General features: G+C 52.5%; 1 protein-coding gene and 1 pseudogene across 7 annotated transcripts in view; one reads left to right on the forward strand and one right to left on the reverse strand.

Annotated features, from left to right (window-relative positions):
• LOC101517315 (clathrin interactor 1-like) lies at positions 1-4,569 on the forward strand (annotated as a pseudogene).
• MARK3 (microtubule affinity regulating kinase 3) overlaps positions 1-24,713 on the reverse strand; it is a 143,961-nt gene that overhangs the window by 43,784 nt on the left and 75,464 nt on the right. For 6 of the 7 annotated variants that reach the window (XM_058655471.1, XM_058655468.1, XM_058655469.1 and 3 more), the window contains exon 1: positions 16,832-17,350. The exons of the other annotated variant lie outside the window; for it this stretch is intronic. In XM_058655471.1, the coding sequence (XP_058511454.1) occupies positions 16,832-16,882 (51 nt within the window). In that variant the 5' untranslated portion in view covers positions 16,883-17,350. Of the gene's footprint in view, positions 1-16,831; positions 17,351-24,713 lie in introns of those variants that run through there. 7 annotated transcript variants of the gene reach the window in all.

A 24,713-nucleotide genomic window follows, 5' to 3' on the forward strand; every position in this document is an offset into this window, starting at 1 on the left:
ATGCGGTGAGAGAACACACCGCCGTACTTGCCAAGTCTTAAGAGCTTCTAGTTGAAGAAACAAAACATTGTGATCACATGATATAAATGTGGAAAACAAGAACATTGGTAAGAAAAATACCAAGTGTTCAGGGGCTGGCATAACAGCTCAACCAGCTAATTCTCCACCTGCAAGCATCAACATCCCATATGGGCACCGGTTCTAATTCCGGCAGCTCTACTTCCCACCCAGCTCTCCGCTTGTGGCCTGGGAAAGGAGCAGAGGATGGCCCAAAAGCCTTAGGACCCTGCACCGGCATGGAGACCCAGAAGAGGTTTCTGGCTCCTGGCTTTGGATCGGCTCAGCTTGGACCACTGTGGTCATTTTGGAATAAACCAGCAGATGGAAGGTCTGTTTCTCCGTCTCTCTGGATATCTGATCTGCCTTTCCAATAAAATTAATAAATCTTTAATAAAAAGATTAAGAGTTGAAGTTTAATGAGGTAAATCAAGGAAATACAGCCCCACATTTATGACACCTCCACTCTGCGGATCCCTTCCCAGGCTGGTGGTAACACGGCCCCATTCCTTTGATCCTGGCAGTGGAGGCCCACGAGGGGAGCCAGGACGGTACAGACATCTACCAAAGGTTTTTGGCTACAGTGCACAGTAAGTTACATGAAATAGCCAATGCTTTATAAAACAGGATTTATACTAGATGATTTTGTCTCACTATAGGCTAACACAGGTGTTCTAAATCCAGTTAAGGTAGCATGGACCAAACTAATACTCAGAAGGTTAGAAGTCCTGAAGGCACCTGCAACCTCAATTGGGTCTATCAGTAAGGCATGGGCTTGAACACACAACAGGAGGGACAGGGCTACGGAGCCTCACTTTATTAGAAAGGCAGATATGCAGACAGGAGGAGAGACAGGAAGATTTTCCATCCGCTGATTCGCTCCCCCACATGGCCACGATGGCTGGAGCTGAGCCAGTCTGAAGCCAGGAGCCACACGCTTCCTCCAGGTCTCTCATGCGGGTGCAGGGTCCCAAGGCTTTGGGCCGTCCTCGGCTGCTTTCCCAGGCCACAAGCAGGGAGCTGGATGGGAAGCGGGGCTGCCGGGATTAGAACCGGCGCCCATATAGGATCCCAGTGAGTGCAAGACAAGGACCTCAGCCAATGAAGCCACTGCACCGGACGCAAAGAGCTTCACTTTATCCATGGGGGCTGGCACTGTGGTGCACGGGCTAAGCTGCCATCCGCCATAACGCTGGCATCCCATAACAGAGTCCCAGCTTCAGTCCCGGCAGCTCCTCACTAAAGCAGCTGGGAACTAATGACGGCTCGCAGTGTCCAGGCCTTGTAGATGTGCAGAGGACCTGGACAGTGCTCCTGCCGCAGCTAGGCCTCCTCCAAGCTGTGCCCGTCCGGGAAGCGAACCCTGGCTGCAGCGGGGCCCCATCTGAGCTTGCGCCCGTCCGGGAAGCGAAACCTGACCACAGCCGGGCCTCCTCCGAGCTGTGCCCGTCTGGGAAGCGAACCAGTACAAAGATGAGTCTCTCACCAACCCTCTGTTGTTCTCCCTTTAAATATAATTTTAAAGGAAAGTTTAAAAGGCTGTGGTAAGAATCAAATGTGTTTTCTTTATTTCCATGAGAGGGTAGCCCCCCACCAGCCCTTCCCCCCGTCTGGGCAGCAGGGGCAGCGGTCACTGAGCAGCCTGTTGCATTACTCTAGGTGAGTAATCCAAAGAGCACCCCAACTCCCGACTGCTACCAAAACCATGCACTAAGTCAAACATAACAACACTACGCTAACAATCCAAAAGCAATTCCACATGCACTTCAGCCCCTTCAATCCCCTTTATACACTCCTCTTTTCCATCTTTTTGTCCAAGAAAATGTCCTTTCGTTCACTGTTCATCTACAAATATAAAAAACTACTTTGTAATATATTCACACAGAAGAAGATGAAAAGCAAGTCTTTTAAAGCAAAAGAAAGTTTAAAATTCACACCACTGACCACTGATGTTCCCAAATGCTGGCTTCACACACTGTCTGCATTACCGCTGTGCCAATCCGAAGCCAGGAGCCACGAACTTCCTCCAGGTCTCCCACGCGGGTGCAGGGTCCCAAGGCTTTGGGCCATCCTTGACTGCCTTTCCAGGCCCACAGGCAGGGAGCTGGATGGGAAGTGGAGCTGCTGGGATTAGAACCGGCACCCATATGGGATCCCTGTGCGTCCAAGGCGAGGACTTTAGCGGCTAGGCTACGCTGCCAGGCCCAATCATTATTATTATTTTATGATACAATTCCACAGGCTCTTTACAGACACACACACACTGATTTCCCCAACATTATCACAACAGTACAGAGTTCTTCATAGACAGTCATATGTCCATCATTGCAGGCATGGACAATGGCAGAAAGTCCAGCATCCTATTGCCAAGATATAGTAAAGTTTCATTGGGAGTCCATCTTTGATCTGGACGTAGAGATGCATACTGCATTGTATCCTCACATCTGGATAGGATAGTTTCCATTACACAGTTACTATATATGCCCTTAAATGAAAAGCCATAATCAACAACAGGAAGAAAAATAGAAATTTACAACACCATGACGTTAAATAACATGCTACTGAGTGACTAATGTGTCACTGAAGAAATGAGAAATGAAAAAGAAAATGAAGAACGTTCTTGAAGAAAATGATGCTACTGTATGGCCTATGAGTTAGTGAAGAATGTAACGGGGGGCATTAAATGAGCACCCCTGCTGCCACGTTTTGATTAGTCACCGGCGGCGCTGTGGCCATGGTCACACAAGGAGCTGACTGAGGGAGTTGGGGGTGGCGGCGACCCCGGTGTGGACCTGCCCCGGCACAGGAGCGTCCCGGGGTCCGTGGGGAGCAGGAGAACAGGGCGGTGGCCTGACCCGGGCGGGCAAGATGTGGAACAATATGGAAGGTGCGGGAGCTGGTGGACAAAACCACCAATGTTTATGAATTTTTCAGAGATAGAGTTTAAGGTTCAAGAAGCAACAAGCAATGATCCTTGGGCACCTTCTGCGAAGCTCAGGAGAGATTGCCAAGGCAACATTTATGTATAAACAGTTTCCAGAACTTATGAACATACTTTGGTCACAAATGTTAAAAGACAACAAAAAGAATTGGCGAATAGTTTCTAAGTAATTGCTGCTCCTAGCTTACCTCAGAAGGAATGGATCAAGGCGCGTTGTTACAAGTGCCAGAGAACACATTTATGATTTGCAATCCCTGGAAAATTACCACTTTGTAGATGAACATGGTATAAATATTCGCCAGCAGGCAAAGGAGTTGGTCGGATTTGCCCAGGATGATGACAGACTTCATGACGAGCAGAAGTCCGAGAACAAGGACAAGTGTGTCGGTGTTTCCTGACAGTGTCGGAGGTGTCAGACACAGGGAGAGGTATGATCCTGAGCCCAATCCAAACGGGACGAGTGGCATAAAAGCGAGAGCGCTTTTGCAGTCAGTGATTAGGTGAACTGAGTGACAAATTGGAAGCACAACCGATGACACCATCAGCAAGTTCCGGAGGAAAGACAGAGAAGATTCTCCAGAGATGCAGCGATAGCAATGAGGAAAGAAAGCCTGAAGAGGGAGATCTCCCAAAAGTGAATTCAAAGACGAAGAGGAGACGGCGACGACACAGCATACCCACAGCACGCAGGCGACAGAGACCACCACCTCCAGACACCAGCGCACTGCAAATCCTTGCCGCACATCACACGGGGGCAAAGCCAGTCCAGAGCAGGATGCTTCCACCCACACCCCTCAGGCTTCAGTGAAGACACCAGTGCCCAGCAGCCAGGCCTCTGCTGAGCTGGTCCATCTGTCTGATGGCCCCAGCCCGTCCGCAGCACGGGGATGTGCTGATGTATCTGGAGGGCGCGCGGACTTTGGCTCAGCAGCGGCATCAAGCAGTCTCTCTTCCCAAGCAACAAGTGGAACGGAGACTGGTGGTAGAGTGCCTCGAGCCCCGTCAGGCCCTGTGCTTCCAGTGGCGAGCTCTTTGGCAGTGCCACACAATCAGCAGAACTTGCGAGTGGGTCACAACCATCTTCAGGTCCTCCAGCAGCTGCCCCAAACTCTTTAGACCTGTCTGATCTAACGGGCTCATCCCAGGCGACTATGACGTCTCCCCAGTAGGAATTTCTCTATGATGAGTACTAACACTGCAAGACCTGGTGTACCCATGTCAACATCACAGCCTTTGCAAAATGTTAGCACAGTGCTGCAGAAACTAGTCCTCAGCAAAACCCTGTCCTCAACTTGGTCCGCCCCCAGTGTGACCATCAGCCTAGACAAGGGCCACCTGCTGTGCAGCCTTCCAGATCCCAGGGGCCATCGCTGAATGATTCAACAACCGAACAGGCAACAGCCTACGAATGTGATGACTCAAAGTTCTGGAGCCATGAACCTCAGTTCTTCCTGTACAGCCCCAAACTACCCTTTGCCGGGGGAGCCATGCCTACGAGCATGCCCAGGACCATGACCAGCACCATGGCATCAACAGGAACTCAGAAATGTCAACTCCTCGGATGGGCATGATGGGCATGGCCATAACTTCTGGAACTGTGCAACCTAAGATGCCAACTTTAGCAAATAAGAGATTGTAAAGAAGCAGAATAAACGAAGAATTTTTAGCTGTGCAGACAGGTGATGCAGGCATGGACAGTGCTCATCAACTCCACATTCTTTTATCAGCTAATTAAATAAACCTACGTAATAAACCAAACAAGCTATTTTCTACAGGTGAAGTATCCAGAATTTCAGAAGGCCAGGCAGGAGCACTCCAGTAAAGACAGTCCTTCCCATTGATGACGGATCACGAGCAGAGTGGCAAGAACACTGAAGGCCTTTATAAATCAGAGAGTCCGTTTAACATCATGCTTTGTGCGAGTATTGAAATAGGGCTGAGTACATGTTAGAATCTCTAATCTCTTTCGTTTTCCTGAGGAACTTGATTTTGCGGTCCCTAAATCGCCTTGTCATAATTGGGTCTGTTCCTTTTACTACCACTCGAGTCCATATATGAAATCAGTAAAGTTAGATGATTGGCTTTTATGAAAATATATATTTTTGTCCAAAAAAAGCATACATTATGGAATTAGTTGACATGCTACTGAGTAACCAATATGTTGAAAGAGAGAAAAAAAAAAAATGCAAGTTCTGAACCACATCCTGTGACTTCTACATTGACATTTCAATTATTAGTTTATATACAACCGGGTTCTATACACCTTAAAATGGCTATAGATTACTATTCAGCTGTCTCATGTCTAAATTGTTACTGATGCAATGTCGGGGCTTTTAATTGATCGGGATGATACTCTGCCAGCTCTACCTTCAGACCAGAGATGGTCTCCCCAAGAAACCGTTGAACTTATCTGGACAATAAGATGCTGGACTTTATGCTTGGTAGATGCTTGCAATGAAAGAATCTCAACTGAATTTGAACTGTGGTAATGCAACAAGGTGGAGGAATCCACCATGGGGGGTGGGGAAACCCAGTGTCTATAAAACTGTGTCACATAATGCAATGTAATCAATAAAAAATAAATTAAAAAAAATAGTCAATCCAAGAAAAAAAAAAGACAAAAAAAAGCATACATATGTGATTATAGCTAAATCAAAGGAAACTGGTGTGTATATACTTTTGCTAATGTTCCAGCAACACTGCTATTATCCAAATTTTTATTGTATAAAACTTAAAGCAATTGGTAATAGCTATGGGACTTTTCCCATGTCTTCTGCTCTAATTATCCTTTGGAGACCTAGGAAAAAAGTTTTTTTCAGGACTGCTCCATGGTTTTGTTTAAAATCAGACAGTATTTTGTTTGTTTCTTGGCAGTCCTGATTCACAGTTTGCAGTAACTAACTCGGCCAGGCTTCCTTCTGCGTTTATCCCTGCAGCCATCATTGAATCAGGAAAAGTCAAGAGAAAAATACTTTTAGGGGCCTGGCGCCGTGGCCTAGAGGCTGACCTCCTCGCCTTGAATGCGCCAGGATCCCTTATGGGCGCCAGTTCTAATCCCGGCAGCTCCTCTTCCCATCTAGCTCCCTGCTAGTGGGAAAGCAGTCAAGGACGGCCCAATGCTTTGGGACGCTGCACCTGCGTGGGAGAACTGGAAGAGGTTCCTAGCTCCTGGCTTTGGATTGGTGCAGCACCGGCCATTGCGCTCACTTGGGGGGGTGAATCATTGGATGGAAGATCTTCCTCTCTGTCTCTCCTCCTCTCTGTATATCTGACTTTGCAATAAAAATAAATAAATCTTAGAAAAAATAATATTTATTTTTTCCATGTCTTTTCAAAAGAAGTTGAACAGGTAAAAATTCGTTAAAACCTTAAGTTAAATATCAATGTTAGAATGCAATGTTCATATTTAGATTCTACACAGTACTTGTTTTGTCTGGGTTTTGAGTGTGTGTAATATGGCGTTAGCAATATGGCTCCAACAGAGGCGTTAAATATATATGATTAAAGGGAAACCTGCAGCAGTCAAAGATTTTATAGATTTAATGACAGATAAAGGAAATTAATTAAAATGTTGTGTTTTCCTGCTATAATTCCGCATTGAGCTCACATGAAAATCATGATTCTAGAGTTTGGAATGCAAGATTGCTTCACCCTCAAGCTGGGAATATTTTTTAAACTAAATATTATAGTTATCAAACTATTATCTCTCCACTTTATGTTTAAATTTTTTATTAAATTGATAGAACTTTGTTTCCATTGTATTCATAATGTTCTGTTACACACAACATTAAAATGTTCATTAAATTAAAAAAAATAACTTCATGAGGGGAAAAAAATTCTGCAGAAATGAAAACAGAAACATGAAAATCCACGAGATATAGTTTCCTCTGATCTTTACTGGTGAGCTGTGTCTCCTGTAGGCAACAGACAGACGGGTTTGGTTCTTTGAATCCAGCCTACTAATTTCCGCTGTTGGACTGATGGCTACTGTGAATAGGTGGTAATTTGGTCCTGTCATCTACCTGAAAGGCAGTCATACAAACAGGGGAGACACAGCTGGTGTGCTGCCCAAATGGCTGCAGTGGCCAACACTAGGCCACTCATCCGCTGTCCACGCGGTGGGAGGGACTCATGCTCCGCAGCCTTCACAGGCAGCAGGACCAGAGGTGATGGCCCGACACGGGCGCTGGGGCTGCAGTCCTGGGCTGCACCTCTGCAGAAGCGAAGCAGCCCTGCCTCTCCTGTGGCACTGTGCTGACCCCACGTCACTCACCACCCTGCTGCTGGACAGTGCAGAGCCCAGCCAAAGTTCAGCCACCAGCCTTCTCCACTACCAAGAGAGAACACAGGCAGCTGAATACACAGTGGAGCTTCAGGTGGCCATGCAGGCTCTGGCCAGTCCTCACCAGTTCAATCTGAGAACTGTGTCTCCTTCATCACTGCTCATACACTGTCTGTCAGCACGCCTCCCGGCCCTGAACGCAGCCTCGCAGCGAGAGCTGCATGCTGTCCTGAGCCACAGGGCTTCAAACATGAGAAAAATGAAGAGAGCATTTTTAAAAGCCGCCAACTCCCATCTTACTGAACCGCTGAGCCAAAGCTAGAAGCTTCTACCTCTAGAGGAAAACAATGCAATTTCGTTATCTTTAATCCAAGTACTCCCCAACAAAAGCCATGAAAAGGCTCACAGAAAACAGGTATTTTGACAAAACTATGTGTACAGATTTCAGAATTTTCAAAATTTTTTCAAAAACATCTTTTAAATCCAGTTTTCTCTAGAAATTTTTTGAAGTCCCCTCATCGGGGACCAAATCAAGTAGAGACAAAAAGCAATTTTAGGGCCCAGTGCGGTGGCCTAGCAACTGAAGCGCTCGCCTTGAACGCACCAAGATTCCATATGGGCACTGATTGGTGTCCCGGCAGCTCCACTTCCCATCCAGCTCCCTGCCTGTGGCCTGGAAGAGCAGACGAGGACGGCCCAAAGCCTTGGGAACCTGCACCCGCATGAGATCAGGAGGAGGTTCCTGGCTCCTGGCTTCGGACTGCCTCAGCTCCATCTGTTCAGCCACTTGGGGAGTGAATGATCGGACAGAAAATCTTTCTCCCTCTGTTTCTCCTCCTCTCTGTAGATCTAACTTTGTAATAAAAATAAATAAATCTTAAAAAAAAAAGTAATCTGGGGCCCGGCAGCGTGGCCTAGCGGCTAAAGTCCTCGCCTTGAACGCCCCGGGATCCCATATGGGCGCCGGTTCTAATCCCGGCAGCTCCACTTCCCATCCAGCTCCCTGCTTGTGGCCTGGGAAAGCAGTCGAGGACGGCCCAATGCATTGGGACACTGCACCCGCGTGGGAGACCTGGAAGAGGTTCCTGGTTCCCTGCTTCGGATTGGCACAGCACCGGCCCGTTGCGGCTCACTTGGGGAGTGAATCATCGGACGGAAGATCTTCCTCTCTGTCTCTCCTCCTCTCTGTATGTCTGACTTTGCAATAAAAATAAATCTTTAAAAAAAAAAAAGTAATCTATAAAGCCAACTTCTGATGATAGTCATCCTTCAAGACAAATTGGAGTTTTTAATTTTTATTCTAATTTCTGAAGGAGAGAAAGATTTTCCATCCACTGGCTCACTGCAGAAATGACCACAACGGCTGCAGCTGAGCCAATCCGAAGCAAGCAGCCAGGAGCCTCCTCCGGGTCTCCCATGCAGGTGCAGGGTCCCAAGGCTTTGGGCTGTCCTCAACTGCTTTCCCAGGCCACAAGCAGGGAGCTGGATGGAAATGGAACTGCCAGGACTAGAACCAGTGCCCATATGGGATCCTGGAGGATACAAGGCGAGAATTTAGATACTAGGCTATTGCACTTGAACCAATCCGACTTTCTGGAAGGAAATTTTGGGGCAGAGTGCAATGGCTCAACTGGTTAATCCTCCCCTAGCAAGCGCCAGGATCCCATATGGGCACTGTTTTGTGTCCTGGCAGCTCCACTTTCGTCCAACTCTCTGCATGTGCCTGGGAAAGCAGCTGACAATGGCCCAAAGCCTTGGAACTCTACACCTGTATGGGAGACCCAGAAGGTCCTAGCTCCTGGCTTTGGATTATTAGCTCAGCTCCAGCCATTGTGGCCATTTGGGCAGTGGGCCAGGTGAGGGAAAATCTTTCTCTTGGTCTCTCCTTCTGTCTGTATAGCTGATGTGCCATTCCAATAAAAAACCAACAGAAGCACTCTGTAGGCCAGCTGCCCTGCTGGAGACCGGGCTTAGCCACCTGGAACGGGAGCCGTGGACTGCCTAGGAAAGGGTTTTTCGGGAAGCGGAGGGTGGACCACTGAAGGAAAATGACGTTACAGGTGAGAAACAACTTCTGGGGAACTGCCACCAACCGCTCTGCTGCACTCCAAGGTGAACAAGGGGGCTGAGACCTGGTGCTCAGGAGGAACTGGAGAACCTGTCTGGGTCAGACCAGTACACCAGCCCAAGCGGGAGACCTGAGCTGGCCTTGTCGGCATTGACCACTGTCCACCAGTGCACACAAAAGCCAGGCCTTGGGGGCTTGCCTGGCAGGACCAGGCCCAGTACCAACCGGCGTCAGGCCAGGGGGTGGGCTACATTAGACTGGGCAATGACTCTAACTAGCATGAGAAAGTACCAAGACTGGGGGGCAGATTCTGTGGGAGATTTATGGGTTCACCCCATTGGGAGTACAATAGACACTGGTTTTCACAAGAGCTGGGGGTGGCAATGAGCCAAGCTAGGAATGACCATGGAACTCACCCACACTCATGGAACTGGGCTGGAAATGCGTCGGGCTGTAGCACCTGCAGCTGCACCCAGGAACCGAGTGTGGGGTGAGCAGCACTCCAACATCCACCAGCACACACAAAGGCCAAGACTGGGGAGCAGACTCTGCTGGGTAGGGGCTTAGCGCCTGTTGACAAACCTGAGCTCCCCTGGTGGGGGAACTCCCCTACCGGGATATAACAGCTCCTGATGGTTAAGCAAATGAGTCAGGGTTCGGTGTGGGATTGGCTGGGCAAGGCTACTCCACTTGACAGCAGGCATGTGGGTTGACTGTAGGAGCGGGGCATGGGGGATGGGGGAAGATGGACTGGCAGGGCCAAGACAAGCTGTAGCACACACTGGCATGCACAGGAGTCAGGACGGGGCATGGGACCATGCTGGGCCAGATTACTGCACCCACCAGTTCACACAAGCCAGGGATGGGGGTAGACTGAGCAGGGCTAGGCTACAGCATCCGAAGGCAAGGGTCAAGACGGGGCAGGCCATGCCAGGGTGGCTCAGAGCAACCACCAGCACACACAGGATCTGTGGCTAGGAGAGGGCTTGGGAGAGGAGCTAAGGGGATTCCCTTGCCAATCGCAGTTCCCACTGCTGAGCTAGCACTGGGGGTAGACCAGGCTGAACATGGCTGCAGCATCCCTTGGTATGTGTGTGGGCTGGGTCTGGGGGCATGCCAGTCTGGGCTAGGTTCCAGCATCTACTGGTACTCCAAGAGCCAGAGCAGATGTGCAATGAGATGGATCCTGAGCCTGGGGATGGCCAGGCGAGACTGGACTGCAGAATCCACCAGTGAGAGTCAGAATGGGTGTGGACTGCTTGGGCAAAGCTGCAGTACATGTCTATGAATGCCAGGACTAGAGATGAACCAAGCCAGGCTGGCCCAAGCACCCACCAGTGTGCGTACAACACACAACAGGGCTGTTTTGATAAGGAGCATAGGAACTCTCCTATTAGAATGCAACCCCCCGGTGCCCGGCAGCGTGGCCTAGCGGCTCAAGTCCTCGCCTTGAACACACTGGGATCCCATATGGGCGCCGGTTCTAATCCCGGCAGCTCCACTTCCCATCCAGCTCCCTGCTTGTGGCCTGGGAAAGCAGTCAAGGACGGCCCAATGCATTGGGACACTGCACCCGTGTGGGAGACCTGGAAGAGGTTCCTGGTTCCCGGCTTCGGATTGGCACAGCACCGGCCTGTTGCGGCTCACTTGGGGAGTGAATCATCGGACGGAAGATCTTCCTCTCTGTCTCTCCTCCTCTCTGTATATCTGACTTTGTAATAAAAATAAATAAATCTTTAAAAAAAAAAAAGAATGCAACCCCCACTGGTGAGCTCAAGTCAAGGCCAGTGGCAGCCCAGGCCAAGTTAGGCCAAAAACCCCTGCCAGTTCACACTGGAGTCAAGACTGGGAGCTGGCTGGGCTGGGCTGCAGCATCCTTTGGCACATGCAAGACCACCGGCTGGAGATGAACTGGTGAGGGGGCTGCACGGAGCCCCCATGCTGGGCCATTGCTCCCACTGGGACCTATAAGAGCTGGGACTGGGTGTGGTCCAGGCTGGGCAAGGGTGCTACAACTGTCAGCCTGCGTGAGAGCTAGGTTTGGGGAGGGTCAGGCTAAGCCAGGCCACTGCCATCTGCTGGCACATGGAGGAGCCAGGATAAGTGCCGAAAGGCAAAGTCAAATAACTGGGACTTGGTGCAAGTCGTGTCAGACTGGATCACAGTAGCCCTTAGAAAATACAAGCTCCAGAGCTGGGAGTGGGCCTAGTATGGAACTGTGGGCACTCTCCTGCAGGGCTGCAGCTCCTGCTGGTGGGTATGCGAGCCAGGGCTGGGTGCAGGCAAGGCTGGACAAGGTGGCAGCACCGCTGGCATATGCATGAACTGGTTCATGGGTTTGGGTGGGATGAGTTAAGCCGCAACACCTACAGGTGTACATACAGAAGAGTCAGATGGGAGGCAGGATGGACCGGACTGATCCGATGCACAGGAACAGGCCTAGGCGAGCCTGGTGGGGATTACTGGGAGATGTCCTAACTAGGCTGCATTTCTCAGGTTTGTGGCAGGCTAGGTAGGGATGAACCACAACACCCATCAGTTTGCATATGACAACGGGCTAAGGACAGAACTGACCAGGCAACTGTAACCTGCAATGCATGCAGAGACCAATGCAGGTGACAGACTGAGCCAGACTGAAATGGACCCCATATTGGCTGGTGCATACGTGTCAGGTCCGGGGTCACACAGGTAAGGTTTCTTTTTTCTTTTTTTTTTTTTTTAAAGATTTATTATTATTACAAAGCCGGATATACAGAGAGGAGGAGAGACAGAGAGGAAGATCTTCCATCCGATTATTCACTCCCCAAGTGAGCCGCAACAGGCCGGTGCGCACCGATCCAAAGCCAGGAGCCAGGAACCTCTTTCATGTCTCCCACACAGGTGCAGGTCCCAAAGCTTTGGGCCGTCCTCAACTGCTTTCCCAGGCCACAAGCAGGGAGCTGGATGGGAAGTGGAGTTGCTGGGATTAGAACTGGCGCCCATATGGGATCCTGGCGCGTCCAAGGCTAGGACTTTAGCCGCTAGGCCACGCCGCCGGGCCCCACAGGTAAGGTTTCTTGGGGGACTCCCTAACTAGAATGCTTGGACTCAAAATACTGGTCACCACATGCAAAATCATAGAATTTGTGGTCCAGGCCCGGCACAGTGGCCTAGCGGCTAACGTCCCAGCCTTGAACACATCAGGATCCCATATGGGCGCCAATTCTAATCTCAGCAGCTCCACTTCCCATCCACCTCCTTGCTTGTGGCCTGGAAAAGCAGTGGAGGACTGGCCAAAGCCTTGGGACCCTGCACCCGTGTGGAAGACCTGGAGGAAGCTCCTGGCTCCTGGCTTCAGATCCACGCAGCACCAGCCGTTGTGGTCACTTGGGCAGTGAACCACCGGAGAGAAGATTTTCCTGTCTCTCCTCTCTGTATATCTGACTTTGTAATAAAAATAAATAAATCTTAAAAAAAAAAAAAAAAAAAAGAATTTGTGGTCCAACTGTGAAAGGCATATATTGGGACTAGACCTCCTCAGTGATTGATTCCTGTGGACTGCATCCCAGATACACATGGAGGACATGATCGTCAGCTCATCCAGTCCTGCAGAAGGAGTCAAGGGCCACGTCAGAAGCTGGAGAGCAGAGCAGCTAGGACAGCTCTCCTGGCCGAGCTGTGCCAGCAGGTGTCTGGGTGAGCGATGCACTGGTGTGGACTCGGTCAGCCAACGAGCCATGGAAGAATTTTCTCAACTTGGAGCAATGAAACCAACAACATATCAGACCTATCAAAACTACTCAAATAGTCTCAGAACATTTTTCTACGCATTGGTGTTTCTAAGAGGACCTCCAGTGGACAACCCCACCCCAGGTGCTGATGGGAGTCCTTCCCCTCCTCCCCAGAGAAAGGGAAAAAAGGAAAACTGGAAGCATTTGTACTACCCCCTTCCCTCATGTTCTAAAGCTCCCCAACCTCATCAGTGGTCATCATGAACATCTTCGTCAACTGCATGAATAACATAAAAAAAATAAATAAAATTTTTGGGTATGGAGCAGTCGCCTAGTGACAAAAGTCCTCGCCTTGCACACGCTGGGATCCCATATGGGCACCAGTTCTAATCCCGGCAGCTCCACTTCCCATCCAGCTCCCTGCCTGTGGCCTGGGAGAGCAGTCAAGGACGGCCCACAGCCTTGGGACCCTGCAGCCGTGTGGGAGACCCAGAAGAGGCTCCTGGCTTCAGATCAGCTCAGCTCCTACCGTTGTGGTCACTTGGAGAGTGAATCATTGGCTGGAAGATCTTCCTCTCTATCTCTCCTCCCATGTGTATATATGCCTTTCCAATAAAAAATAAAGAGGGCCCGGCCCAGCGGCCTAGTGGCTAAAGTCCTGGCCTTGAGCATGCCAGGATCCCATATGGGCGCCGGTTCTAATCCCGGCAGCTCCACTTCCCATCCAGCTCCCTGCTTGTGGCCTGGGAAAGCAGTGGAGGACGGCCCAAAGCCTTGGGACCTGCACCCATGTGGGAGACTTGGAGGATGTTCCTGGCTCCTGGCTTCAGATTAGCTCAGCTCTGGCCATTGCGGTCACTTGAGGAGTGAATCATCGGACGGAAGATCTTCCTCTCTGTCTCGCCTCCTCTCCGTATATCTGATTTTGCAGTAAAAATAAATAAATCTTTTTTAAAAAAATAAACAAGCCTTTAAAAAAATAAATCAGGGAATGTACACCATGGCATGCCACCCTACCCAGCTCCTGCTAATGTGCCAGGGAAAGCAGCAGAGAAGGCACAGTGCTTGGGCCTACACCCAGGCTGAAGACCCAAATGAACGACACCCCAAGATCCTGCCTTCAAGCTGCCCCAGCCCCAGATGTCAAGTTCCTTTACGGAGTGAGCCAACAGGTTGAAGATCTATGAATCTGTCTCTCACATAGCTACGTGGGGACTGGAAAGGCCATGGATGGCCAGAGAAGCCTTTATAGGGAGAGGTGAAGAGTGTTAGCCAGATAAAAGTGTCCCCGGCAAAAAGAGCGGCTGAAGTCCTGAGGGTCCGGTGTCTGTAAGCGTCCCAAGAACAGCCAGGTCACAGAGGCAGGAAGTGACATCGAGCTTAGGGAAAGCAACCTTGCTTACAGTCATTAGTGTTGCCAACAAAGAAGTTAAACAGCATGCTGAAAGACACATGATAAAACCCTAGGTCAAATTATAAACCCGAAGAAGTCCTGCTTTTGTGGTTTCAAAATATGACTACTGAAGTCTGACTTCCCATTAAGGTCTACACCCTTTCCCACGGAGTCAGTGGGCCTGCAGCTGCGGCCAACGGAGACGGCAGAAGCCGGCATTGCTGTCCTGGCTCTCAGCACCGAGCAGCCACAGGCAAGACAGGACCCTGAGGCCTCCTGACCGAGCACCCCGCTGAGCCCAGTGCCAGGCTCCTGCCTCGGCCTAGCCTACTCTATCGTTACATGGAGAGTGAAGGGGCAGATGCAAGCTGCCTGGGTTGCTGGCTTGATCTCCAAGTAGATAAGTACAGAGTTCTCTCAACTGAGGCTCTGACTCCATCGACCAGAGGCAAGACATCTGTGTCTGAGCGTCTTCAACACAGTCCATGAGCATAAGAGAGTACCCGTTGCCTCCTATTGTGGTATAGTTAGCTTGAAGGCAGTAAGTAGAGCAAATAAATGATAAAAGCAGTAAATAAATGTTTTGAACTTGATTAGAAGAAATCGACATTAGAATACATTACCGAAAGCAGAAATTTCTTGATCACTCAGAGTCTAAAATGTCTACCTGGTGACCCTGATGGGCTGGCTGAAGGGAAGAAACACAAGCTCCTTACTCCGTCCACCAGCAAAGCTGCAAGTGTCCGCACGCAGCCCGGCAGGCCACGGACAGGTCAAGGCTCAGCACGGGGGACAGCAGGGAGAACATGAAAAGAATGGCGTCAAAAGCAGCCTGGAATTCCTTCAACACCAAAACATACTTGCCCAGTTCAAGTAACCCTTCTGGGTCAGTCTATCAGAAGGCAAATTAGGAAACTGTTCTAACTCCACTACTCTCCAGCAGTATCATTCCAGAATCTACCACTGTAGTCATGGTAGACATAAAGCCATTGAAAGTGGACCCACAGCGCGGTAGCCTAGCCACTAAAGTCCTCACCTAGTACGCCTGGGATCCCATATGGGCGCCAGTTCATGTCCGGGAGGCCCCACTGCCCATCCAGCTCCCTGCTGTGGCCTGGGAAAGCAGTGGAGGACGGTCCGCAGCCTTGGGACCCTGCACCTCTGTGGGAGACCCAGAGGCTCCTGGCTTCAGATCGGCTCAGCTCCAGCCACTGTGGCCACTTGAGGAGTGAATCATTGGACGGAAGATCTTCCTCTGTGTCTCTCCCTAAAATCTAATCTGCCTGCCCAAGAAAAATAAGCAAATGTTGAAAGGGGGAAAAGGCAGACTGAAACATGAAGGCGTGGTCAATTAGTGAACCACGAGCTACAAACTACGAGCTACCTGATTTTCACAATGCTAAAAATCCCAATTTAAATACATTACATGAGAATAAAGGGCCTCCACACCCCTAGCTGTTTTAAAGAGTGATTTTAAAACCACACACAAAAACCATGAAATACTTTCAGCACGTTACTCTAAGAACAAATGAAGAACGGGTCAAGACACCGAGCAGCAGCCACCTACCTCCCGCAGTCCTGAGTAAAAATAGCACAGGCCTTCCCTGGCTGGGCTCAGACCTGCACGCACACGGACGGAGCCTCCCAGAGCACAGAGCTGTGGCCCTGCCGGAAGCTCCTGCTCTGAGTCCCGTGAAGTGCAGCGTCCAGGGAAGCTGCTCCGTTCCCCTCAGCCCTGTTTCAGGATGCAAGCCACACTGCCCAGTGCTCCCACCCTGCCCGCAGCCCAGTGCTCCCACCCTGCCCGCTGCCCAGTGCTCCCACCCTGCCCGCTGCCCAGTGCTCCCACCCTGCCCGCTGCCCAGTGTTCCCACCCTGCCCGCTGCCCAGTGCTCCCACCCTGCCAACTGCCCAGTGCTCCCACCCTGCCAACTGTCCAGTGCCCCCACCCTGCCCGCTGCCCAGTGCCCCCACCCTGCCCGCTGCCCAGTGCTCCCACCCTGCCCGCTGCCCAGTGCTCCCACCCTGCCCGCTGCCCAGTGCTCCCACCCTGCCAGCTGCCCAGTACTGTCACACTGCCCGCTGCCCAGTGCTCCCACCCTGCCCGCTGCCCAGTACTGTCACACTGCCCGCTGCCCAGTGCTCCCACACTGCCCGCTGCCCAGTGCTGTCACATTGCCCGCTGCCCAGGGCTCTCATTCTGCCCACTGCCCCGTGCTGTCACACTGACCGGTGCCCACTCCCCCACCCTGCCCGCTGCCCAGCGCTCACGGCCCGGGCAGACACAAAGGGCCCCTGGCCTCGCACGCCCCCGGCAGGCAGACGCAGCCCACGGCTCCCCGGGCGTCCAGGCCCCGGCTGGACAACGGTCAGGACTCACGTTCTCAGTGTCCCGCTCATTCACCGTGGGCAGCGGGGTCCTAGTGGACATCTTCCTGCGCTCGGGTTCCGCACGGGGCGCGGGCGACGAGGACACGGCGCGGCCGCAGGAAGCCGGCCCCTCCCCGGCGGCCGTCTAGATCCCGGGCCTGGGCCGGGCCGTGCCCCGCAGGCTCCCGGGGCTCATCCTCCCCTCCCGGGAGCCCGGCGGGCGGCGTCCCCGCGCCTCAGCCCCGCGCGGGCCGGGCCGCTCCGGCTCCTGCTCGTCCTCCGTGCCGCCCGGGACTCAGCTCCGGCGCCTCCACGCAGCGCCGCCGGCAGCCCCTGAGGACTCGGAGGATGCGGACGAGGTGGAGCGCACGACAGGCCGCCGCGGGCTGCGGGCGCCGAGCATGGAGCGGGCTGTGGCGGAGGCTCCGCACTCCCGCTCGCTCTCCGCCTCAGCCGCCGCCCTGCCGGCCGCCGCTCCCGGCACCTCAGGGCCTCACGGACCAAGATGGCCGCCGCGCCGCTTCCTCTGCCGTCTCCGGCTGCCGGAAGTGACGCCGCGCCGCCTCCGCAGGCCGCCAATCGGGGCGGCGGACGCGACGCGGCCCGGAGGCTGTTGCTAGGGGCGACTCGACCGGGCAGTGTCCGAGGGGCGGCGCCGAGCGCAGGCGTCGCTGCCCGCTCCGTCGGGCGTCCGCGAGGAACCGGGACACCGCCCCGAGCGGCTGCGTGGGCCCGCCGGGCCACAGAGCTTGCTGGCCGGGGTTGCAGTTGAGCGCTTACCGCGTGCGTTTGGAGATGGCCAGAACACAGGACGCAGCAGAGTCACTGTGACCCCGGCGTCCACACACCTTCCTGCCTCTGCCCGTGGCATACTAGGCGCACATGACCCCCAGAGGACCTGGCCATCAGGAGGAGTCAGATCTGGACAGGGCAGCGAGGGTGACACAAAGGGGATGGGGAGGAGGGCAGGCCGAGAGGCTCCAAAGGCCTTTGGGGGATTTGTAACCAGGGCCAGTACGCAGCTGCCAGGAGGCTGGAGCGCCTCGGGGTGTCGGCAGGAACCCTTCAAATGCCACCTCCCCTGCTGGGTCTTATTGTTCAGACAGGGACTTTTTCTGCTGCGGGAGATATATGTATTTGTTTGTTTTTGCTGTTTGAACTACATCATCATAGTCACTCCCAGAGCTGCTGGAGGCTCCGGGGAATGAAAACACCTGCACGGTAAGCACCTGTCAGCTGCTCCCACATCACCTTTCAGGGTGGTCCCCCAATGATGACTCAATGGCTAAATCCTCAACTTGCAATCCCATATGGGCTCCAGTTCATGTCTCAGCTGCTCCACTTCCCATCCAGCTCCCTGCTTGTGGCCTGGGAAAGCAGTCTAGAATGACCCAAAGCCTTAGGACCCTGCACCCATGTGGGAGACCCAAAAGAAGCTCCTGACTCCTGGCTCTGGATGGGTTTAGCTCCAGCCATTATGGCCAGTTGGGAATTTGAGCCAGTGGATGGAAGATCTTTATCTCCTTCTCTCTATGAATCTATGTAAAGTCTGTTGGGGATGTGTGGGCCCAAGCCTGTGGAAAGAGGTGGGGTGGTGATAGAATGAGCTAGATGTGACCATGGAACCTGCCATCACTCACGGGTAAAGGAACCGACAACAGTCTGGGCAGGTCGAGGCAGCAGCACCCAAATGTGCATCCTAAAACAGGGTGTGTGGTGGGCCAGCCTGCAAAGTTTACCAGCCCATACAAGGCCAAGATAGAAGGGTAGACTATGCTGGGCACTGGCCTAACACCCACTGGCATGTATGAGATCTGGGTCTGGGAGTGGGTCAAGTGGGAGAACTTGGGTAACTCCCCTAGTGGGCCAAAACTCTCACTGATGATCACATGGTCCAGGCCTGGGGGTTGGGCTGGGCAAAGTAGCTCCAACTGTTGGCTAAAGTGCAGGTTGGTTATGGAAGGGGGTGGACCAGGCAGGGCTGAGCGAACCTTAGCTCACCAGCAAGAACAGAAATTAGGCTGGAGTACAGGTCATGCCAAGCTAGGATCTTACACCTACTGGTCTGCATGAGCCAGGGATGCCAGCCCACAGCATGCAAGGCAAAGACCAAGACAGGTGAGGGGCTGTGCCAAGCTGTGTCAAAGCAACCACTGGCACGCATGCAATCTATGGCTGGGAACAGGCCCGGTTGGGGAGCTAAGAGGACACCCTGGCTGGGTGTGTTGGATCATGACCACCGCCCACCCGCGGGTGGGATAATATCAGCAAGCTGTTCATAGCTGTAACGGAAGCTTTCATGGACAATCCGCTCCTGGGCTCCCCTCGGGCAGAGCAGAAGGAAGATGGAGGTGAAAAGGGTAGCTGAGATACGTGTCCGGGAGTTTCATACTCCTCTAGACACGTGGGCTGGCAGTTTCTTTTGGGATCCCTCCAACTGAACTGCTGATCTCAGAACCCCAACCATAAAGAGAAGTGCAGGTTCCATGGGCTGACCATGGAGTATATTTGTAAGCTGAGCCTCCTCAGAGGCTCTGAAGCAGCAGTGGACAGCATAACCAGGTGCACATGTAGGAAATGACGGTCCATTGGAACCCGCAGAGGACACCTGATACCACAACAGAGGATGGAGGACAAAACAAATTGATCAACTATCCCAGCCAAGTGTTGCCAGTGAAAATCTGGGCAAACACCGACTCTAAAGTAAAGTATGCCAGCCAGTGGATTCAGTAGAGATTTCATCGTGCTTGGAATGGTGAGATTGGCAGCAATTCTGAACTGTTGAACTATCAAAACCACTTGAGCAGTGCCCTTGGAGCACGCCCCACATCGGGGACCTGGGATGGATGGGAGGCTGGGTGGGGCTTTTCCCTTTATCTCCCCACTTACTCCAGATACAGAAATAATAATATGGAAACACGGGTCTTATTCAGTTTCCTGTAGCCCTTCATCCTTTGTGCTCTAATCAACTATGTAAAGATAACCAAAATTTTAAAATAATTTTAAAAAATGGAAAATGGACCCGGCATGATATCCTAGCAGCTAAAGTCCTCATCTTGCATGCGCCCGGATCCCATATGGGCACTGGTTCTAATCCTGGTAGCCCTGCTTCCCATCCAGCTCCCTGCTTATGGCCTGGGAAAGTAGTTGAGGCTGGCCCAAAGCCTCGGGACCCTGCACCTGTGTGGGGGACATGGCAGAGGCTCCTGGCTCCTGGCTTCAGATTGGCTTAGCTCCGGCCATTGCTGCCATTGAGGGAGTGAGTCAGCGGACGGAAGGTCTTCCTCTCTGTCTCTCCTCTTCTCTGTGTATCTTTTTATAAAAAGAAAAAAAATGGAAAACCATGGTGATTTTAGAAAAGAATTAGCGAAAGAACAATTCCAATTTTGGATAGATCCTCCAAGGAAAGCAACCAGGATGTTGAGGAAATATTTGTTCATCAATGTTGATAGCAGCACTGTATAAAATAACTACAACATGGAAACAAAGTGCCCATCTTTGATGAATGCTTATGCAAAAGTGATAAATCCATATAATGGAATACTGTCCAGCCTTTAAAAGGGCTGTGATGACCCGAGGACACTCAGTGATCCAGGTGAGGCACAGAAGTGCAACTTGTAGTGTGAGAGTCACCTGGAGACAGCAGGATGGTGGCTGCTAGGCCTGGGATGAGGCTGGGCTTCATGTTCACCAGCAGTGGAGGTTCAGGTTAGGAAGAGATGATGTGAGGGGCTGGAGCTGTGGTGTGGCGGGTCAAGCCACTATCTGAAGTAACAGTGTGCCGTATGGGCACCAGTTTGAGTCTTCCCATCCAGCTGCCCGCTGATGTGCCTGGGAGAACAGTGGAAGCCAACAGAAGCTCCTGGCCTCTGGCCAACCAACTGCTGTTGCAGTCATTTGGAGAGTGAGTAAACCAACAGATGGAAGATCTCTTTTTTAAAAAAAGATTTATTTATTTTCATTACAAAGTCAGATATACAGAGAAGAGGAGAGAGGAAGATCTTCTGTTCAATGATTCACTCCCCAAGTGAGCGCAATGGCTGGTGCTGTGCCGATCCGAAGCCGGGAACCTGGAACCTCTTCCAGGTCTCCCACACGGGTGCAGGATCCCAAGGCTTTGGGCCATCCTCGACTGCTTTCCCAGGCCACAAGCAGGGAGCTGGATGGGAAGAGGAGCTCCTGGGATTAGAACCGGTGCCCATATGGGATCCCGGGGCGTTCAAGGCGAGGCCTTTAGCCGCTAGGCCACGCCGCCGGGCCCAAAATCTCTCTCTTGTTCTCTCCTCTCTGTACTCCGCTTTCAAATAAGGAAAGTTCAAAAAAAAAAAAAAAAAAGGAAAGGAAAGGGAAGCCCACACATGAGCACAGGGAACATGTAAGAAAAGCATGGCCTTAGTTTGTCAGAGAAACTGCTGAAACTGATTTCATGTTCACTACCTGGCAAATTGGAGAACCCAGCTGCTTCACACCGAGAAACCGTGTGCAATGGAGGAACAACCGCCTCCAGCTTCACGGGCTGTGCCTGGATCTCAGCAACCTAACCTTGTGTGGAAACCAGTACAACTGAGGCTACGCCCAGCGTGATCCCACCCAAGCAGGGCTACACGGACAGGCTGGGAAAACCCGAGAGCGCGAGTGTCCCACGCCGCTACAAGCTGCTGGCAACTGTGGCATCTCCAGACCTGTGGTCGGTCACCTCCTCTGCCTGGACAGTCTCATCTCCCTGCCTTTGCCGCACCAGGATGCTGGCGATAGTGTGTCCTGCCCTCCCCGCCCCAGTTCAAGTTCCTTACCATCTGATTACCATTCGCAGTTCTAGGGGGTCAAGGGCCCCTGCCCTCAGGTTTGGTCAGCTAAGGAACCTGACCAAGGCCACCAGCTCAAAGTGACGAGACAACCAAGAACCTGTGATGAAAACGTGTCGTGTGTTCCCAGATCCTGCGCTTTTTTCACTTGATGCTAACTTGTTCTTGAAGTGAGCGCACCAGTGGATGAACCGGCCAGCTGCTGTCCCTCCTGGAGGCTGGCAGGGAATGGTCCCCACCAGAGGCTCTGCCCCCCTTCGCCCCTGGCTGCCGCCTAGGGAAGACCCTGCCTTCCCTCGTCCACATCAGTGGCTGCCAGGGTGACTTCAGGTCGAAGGCGGGATGGAGTCTCGGCGGTCCAGTCTGGGGTCCCCGTGGATCCCTGACCTCACCTGGGCAGGGCGGGCAGCAGAACTGTCTGGACAAGCTCCGGGGCCTGCTCCCCGCAGGTGCCTCCTCAGACATGAGCTGTCCGGGGCCTCTGACTCAACCCTGAGCCCCACCCCACCCCTCCCTTCCCCTCCGGGGGCTGCTGGCCTCAAAGCGTCCTTTCACGGAGAGGCCAGAGAACGCCGATGCGGCCGTGTGCCGGTAGGCAGGTGGCCAGACACAGGAACCGCTTCCCAGCTGCTGGAGCCGAGGACAGTTCTGTAGAGCAATCTCTCCAGCCCAGACCTGAGGCCAACAAGCCAACAAACACCCCATCTTCCTGGAACCCCTCTAAAAATGGAAACTTCCTTGGAAGAGTCTATTTTTGTGAGCATGTTATTAAACAACTACTACTACTATTACTTGTTTGGGAGCTGGCACTGCGGTCAGTGCTTTAGGCCTCTGCCTGCTACTCCATTTCCAATCCAGCTCCCTGCTAATGGGCTTCAGAAGACAGATGCCTGCCACCCATATGGGAAACCTGGAAAAAACTTCAGGCTCCTGCCTTTGCCCTGACAAAACCCCAGCCTTTGTGGCACTTGAGGAGGGAACCAAAGCCAGAGCTGAGCCGATCCGAAGCAGGAGCCAGGAGCTTCTTCCAGGTCTCCCACACGGGTGCAGTGTCCCAAGGCCTTGGACCGTCCTCGACTGCTTTCCCAGGCCACAGGCAGGGAGCTGGATGGGAAGTGGAGCTGCCGGGATTAGAACTGGATTTCACATGGGGTCCTGGTGTGTTAATGAGAACGTTAGCCACTAGGCGACCACGCTGGGCCCTGCTTTTTAAGATTTATTTATTTAGGGCCCGGCGGCGTGGCCTAGCGGCTAGGGTCCTCGCCTTGAACGCCCCGGGATCCCATATGGGCACCGGTTCTAGTCCCGGCTGCTCCACTTCCCATCCAGCTCCCTGCTTGTGGCCTGGGACAGCAGCCGAGGACGGCCCAAAGCCTGGGATCCTGCACCCGCGTGGGAGACCTGGAGGAGGTTCCAGGTTCCCGGCTTCGGATCGGCGCAGCACCAGCCGTTGCGGCTCACTTGGGGAGTGAATCATCGGATGGAAGATCTTCCTGTCTCCTCTCTGTATGTCTTTGTAATAAAATAAATTTAAAAGATTTATTTATATTAGAAAGTCAAATTTAGAGAGAGAAGGAAGGAAAGAGGAACATCTTCTGTCCACTGATTCACTCCCCAAAGTGACCCCCAATTGCCAGAGCTGAGTCAATCTGAATCCAGGAGCCAGGAGCCTCTTCCGGTTTCCCCATGTGAGTGCAAGATCCCAAGGATTTGGGCTGTCTTCAACTACTCTCCCAGGCCACAAGCAGGGAGCTGGATGGGAAGTGGGGCTGCTGGGACACCACAAACTGGCGCCCATATGGCATCCCAGCACATGCACGGTGAGGACTTTAGCCGCTAGGCGACCACGCTGCGCTGATGTTTTTCTAAGATTTATTTTTATTGGAAAGGTAGATTTATTGAGACAAGAGACAGATCAGTCATCTGCTGGTCCGTTCCCCAAACAGCTGCAACCGCAGGAGGTGAGCCCTTTTGTTTTTTTTTAAAGATTTTATTATTGGAAAGCTGGATATAAAGAGAGGAGGCGAGACAGACGGGAAGATCCTCCATCCGATTATTCACTCCCCAAGTAAGCCGCAACAGGCCGGTGCTGCGCCGATCCGAAGCCGGGAACCTGGAACCTCTTCCAGGTCTCCCGCGCAGCAGCAGGGTCCCAAAGCTTTGGGCCGTCCTCGACTGCCTTCCCAAGCCACAAGCAGGGAACTGGATGGGAAGTGGAGCAGCCGGGACTAGAACCGGTGCCCATATGGGATCCCGGGGCGTTCAAGGCGAGGAGTTTAGCCGCTAGGCCACGCTGCCGGGCCCACAACAAACCTTTTGTTTTAATGAGATACTTTATTTGAATGAGTTAGAGGATCCAGCAGTGACCTAGCAGCAAAATTCTTGACTTGGAAATGCGCCAGGATCCCACATGGGCACTGGTTCATGTCCCAGCAGCTCCACTTCCCATCCAGCTCCCTGCTTGTGGCCTGGGAAAGCAGTCGAGGACGGCCCAAAGCCCGCATGGGGGACCTGGGAAGTTCTGGCTGCTGGCTTTGGATCAGCTCAGCTCCGGCCATTGCAGCTGCTTGGGGAGTGAACCATCGGACAAAAGATCTTGCTCTCTCTAACCCTCTGCATACCTGACTTCGTAATAAAAACAAATCTTCAAAAAAAAAAAAAAACATAAAGTGCTTAGCAACCAGTGCTGTGTGTCCTCCTTGGGACCTGAATTTCCTGGGCTGTCGCGTATTGCACACTCCCCCAGGTCAGAGCAGCTGGCCAGGATCGCACCATCTGCACAAGCCCTGCTCCTTCAGTAATGCCGCCCTCGGCATCCCAGGTTGTTCTGGCGTTGGCACTCACTTTCGGGGCATTATGTGCAGGCCTGTCATGGCCGCTGGTTCGGAGCCAAGGCAAAGGCATGCACTGGGGCATACGGACGGGCAGCGGGCATAGTCCACTAGCCCGGCTGCTCTCCAGCATGACATGCTTTCTTGTGGCAGTAGAAACCCCAAAGCCACACAGCAAAGTACGCACTTAGGCAGTGGGAGATATATTGAGGCTTGGCCTCAAGCATGCTGCTGCCCGCCAGTGCCACCGATGCTA

The sequence above is a fragment of the Ochotona princeps genome, chromosome 26, assembly GCF_030435755.1.
Source record: "Ochotona princeps isolate mOchPri1 chromosome 26, mOchPri1.hap1, whole genome shotgun sequence".
Taxonomy (NCBI): domain Eukaryota; kingdom Metazoa; phylum Chordata; class Mammalia; order Lagomorpha; family Ochotonidae; genus Ochotona; species Ochotona princeps.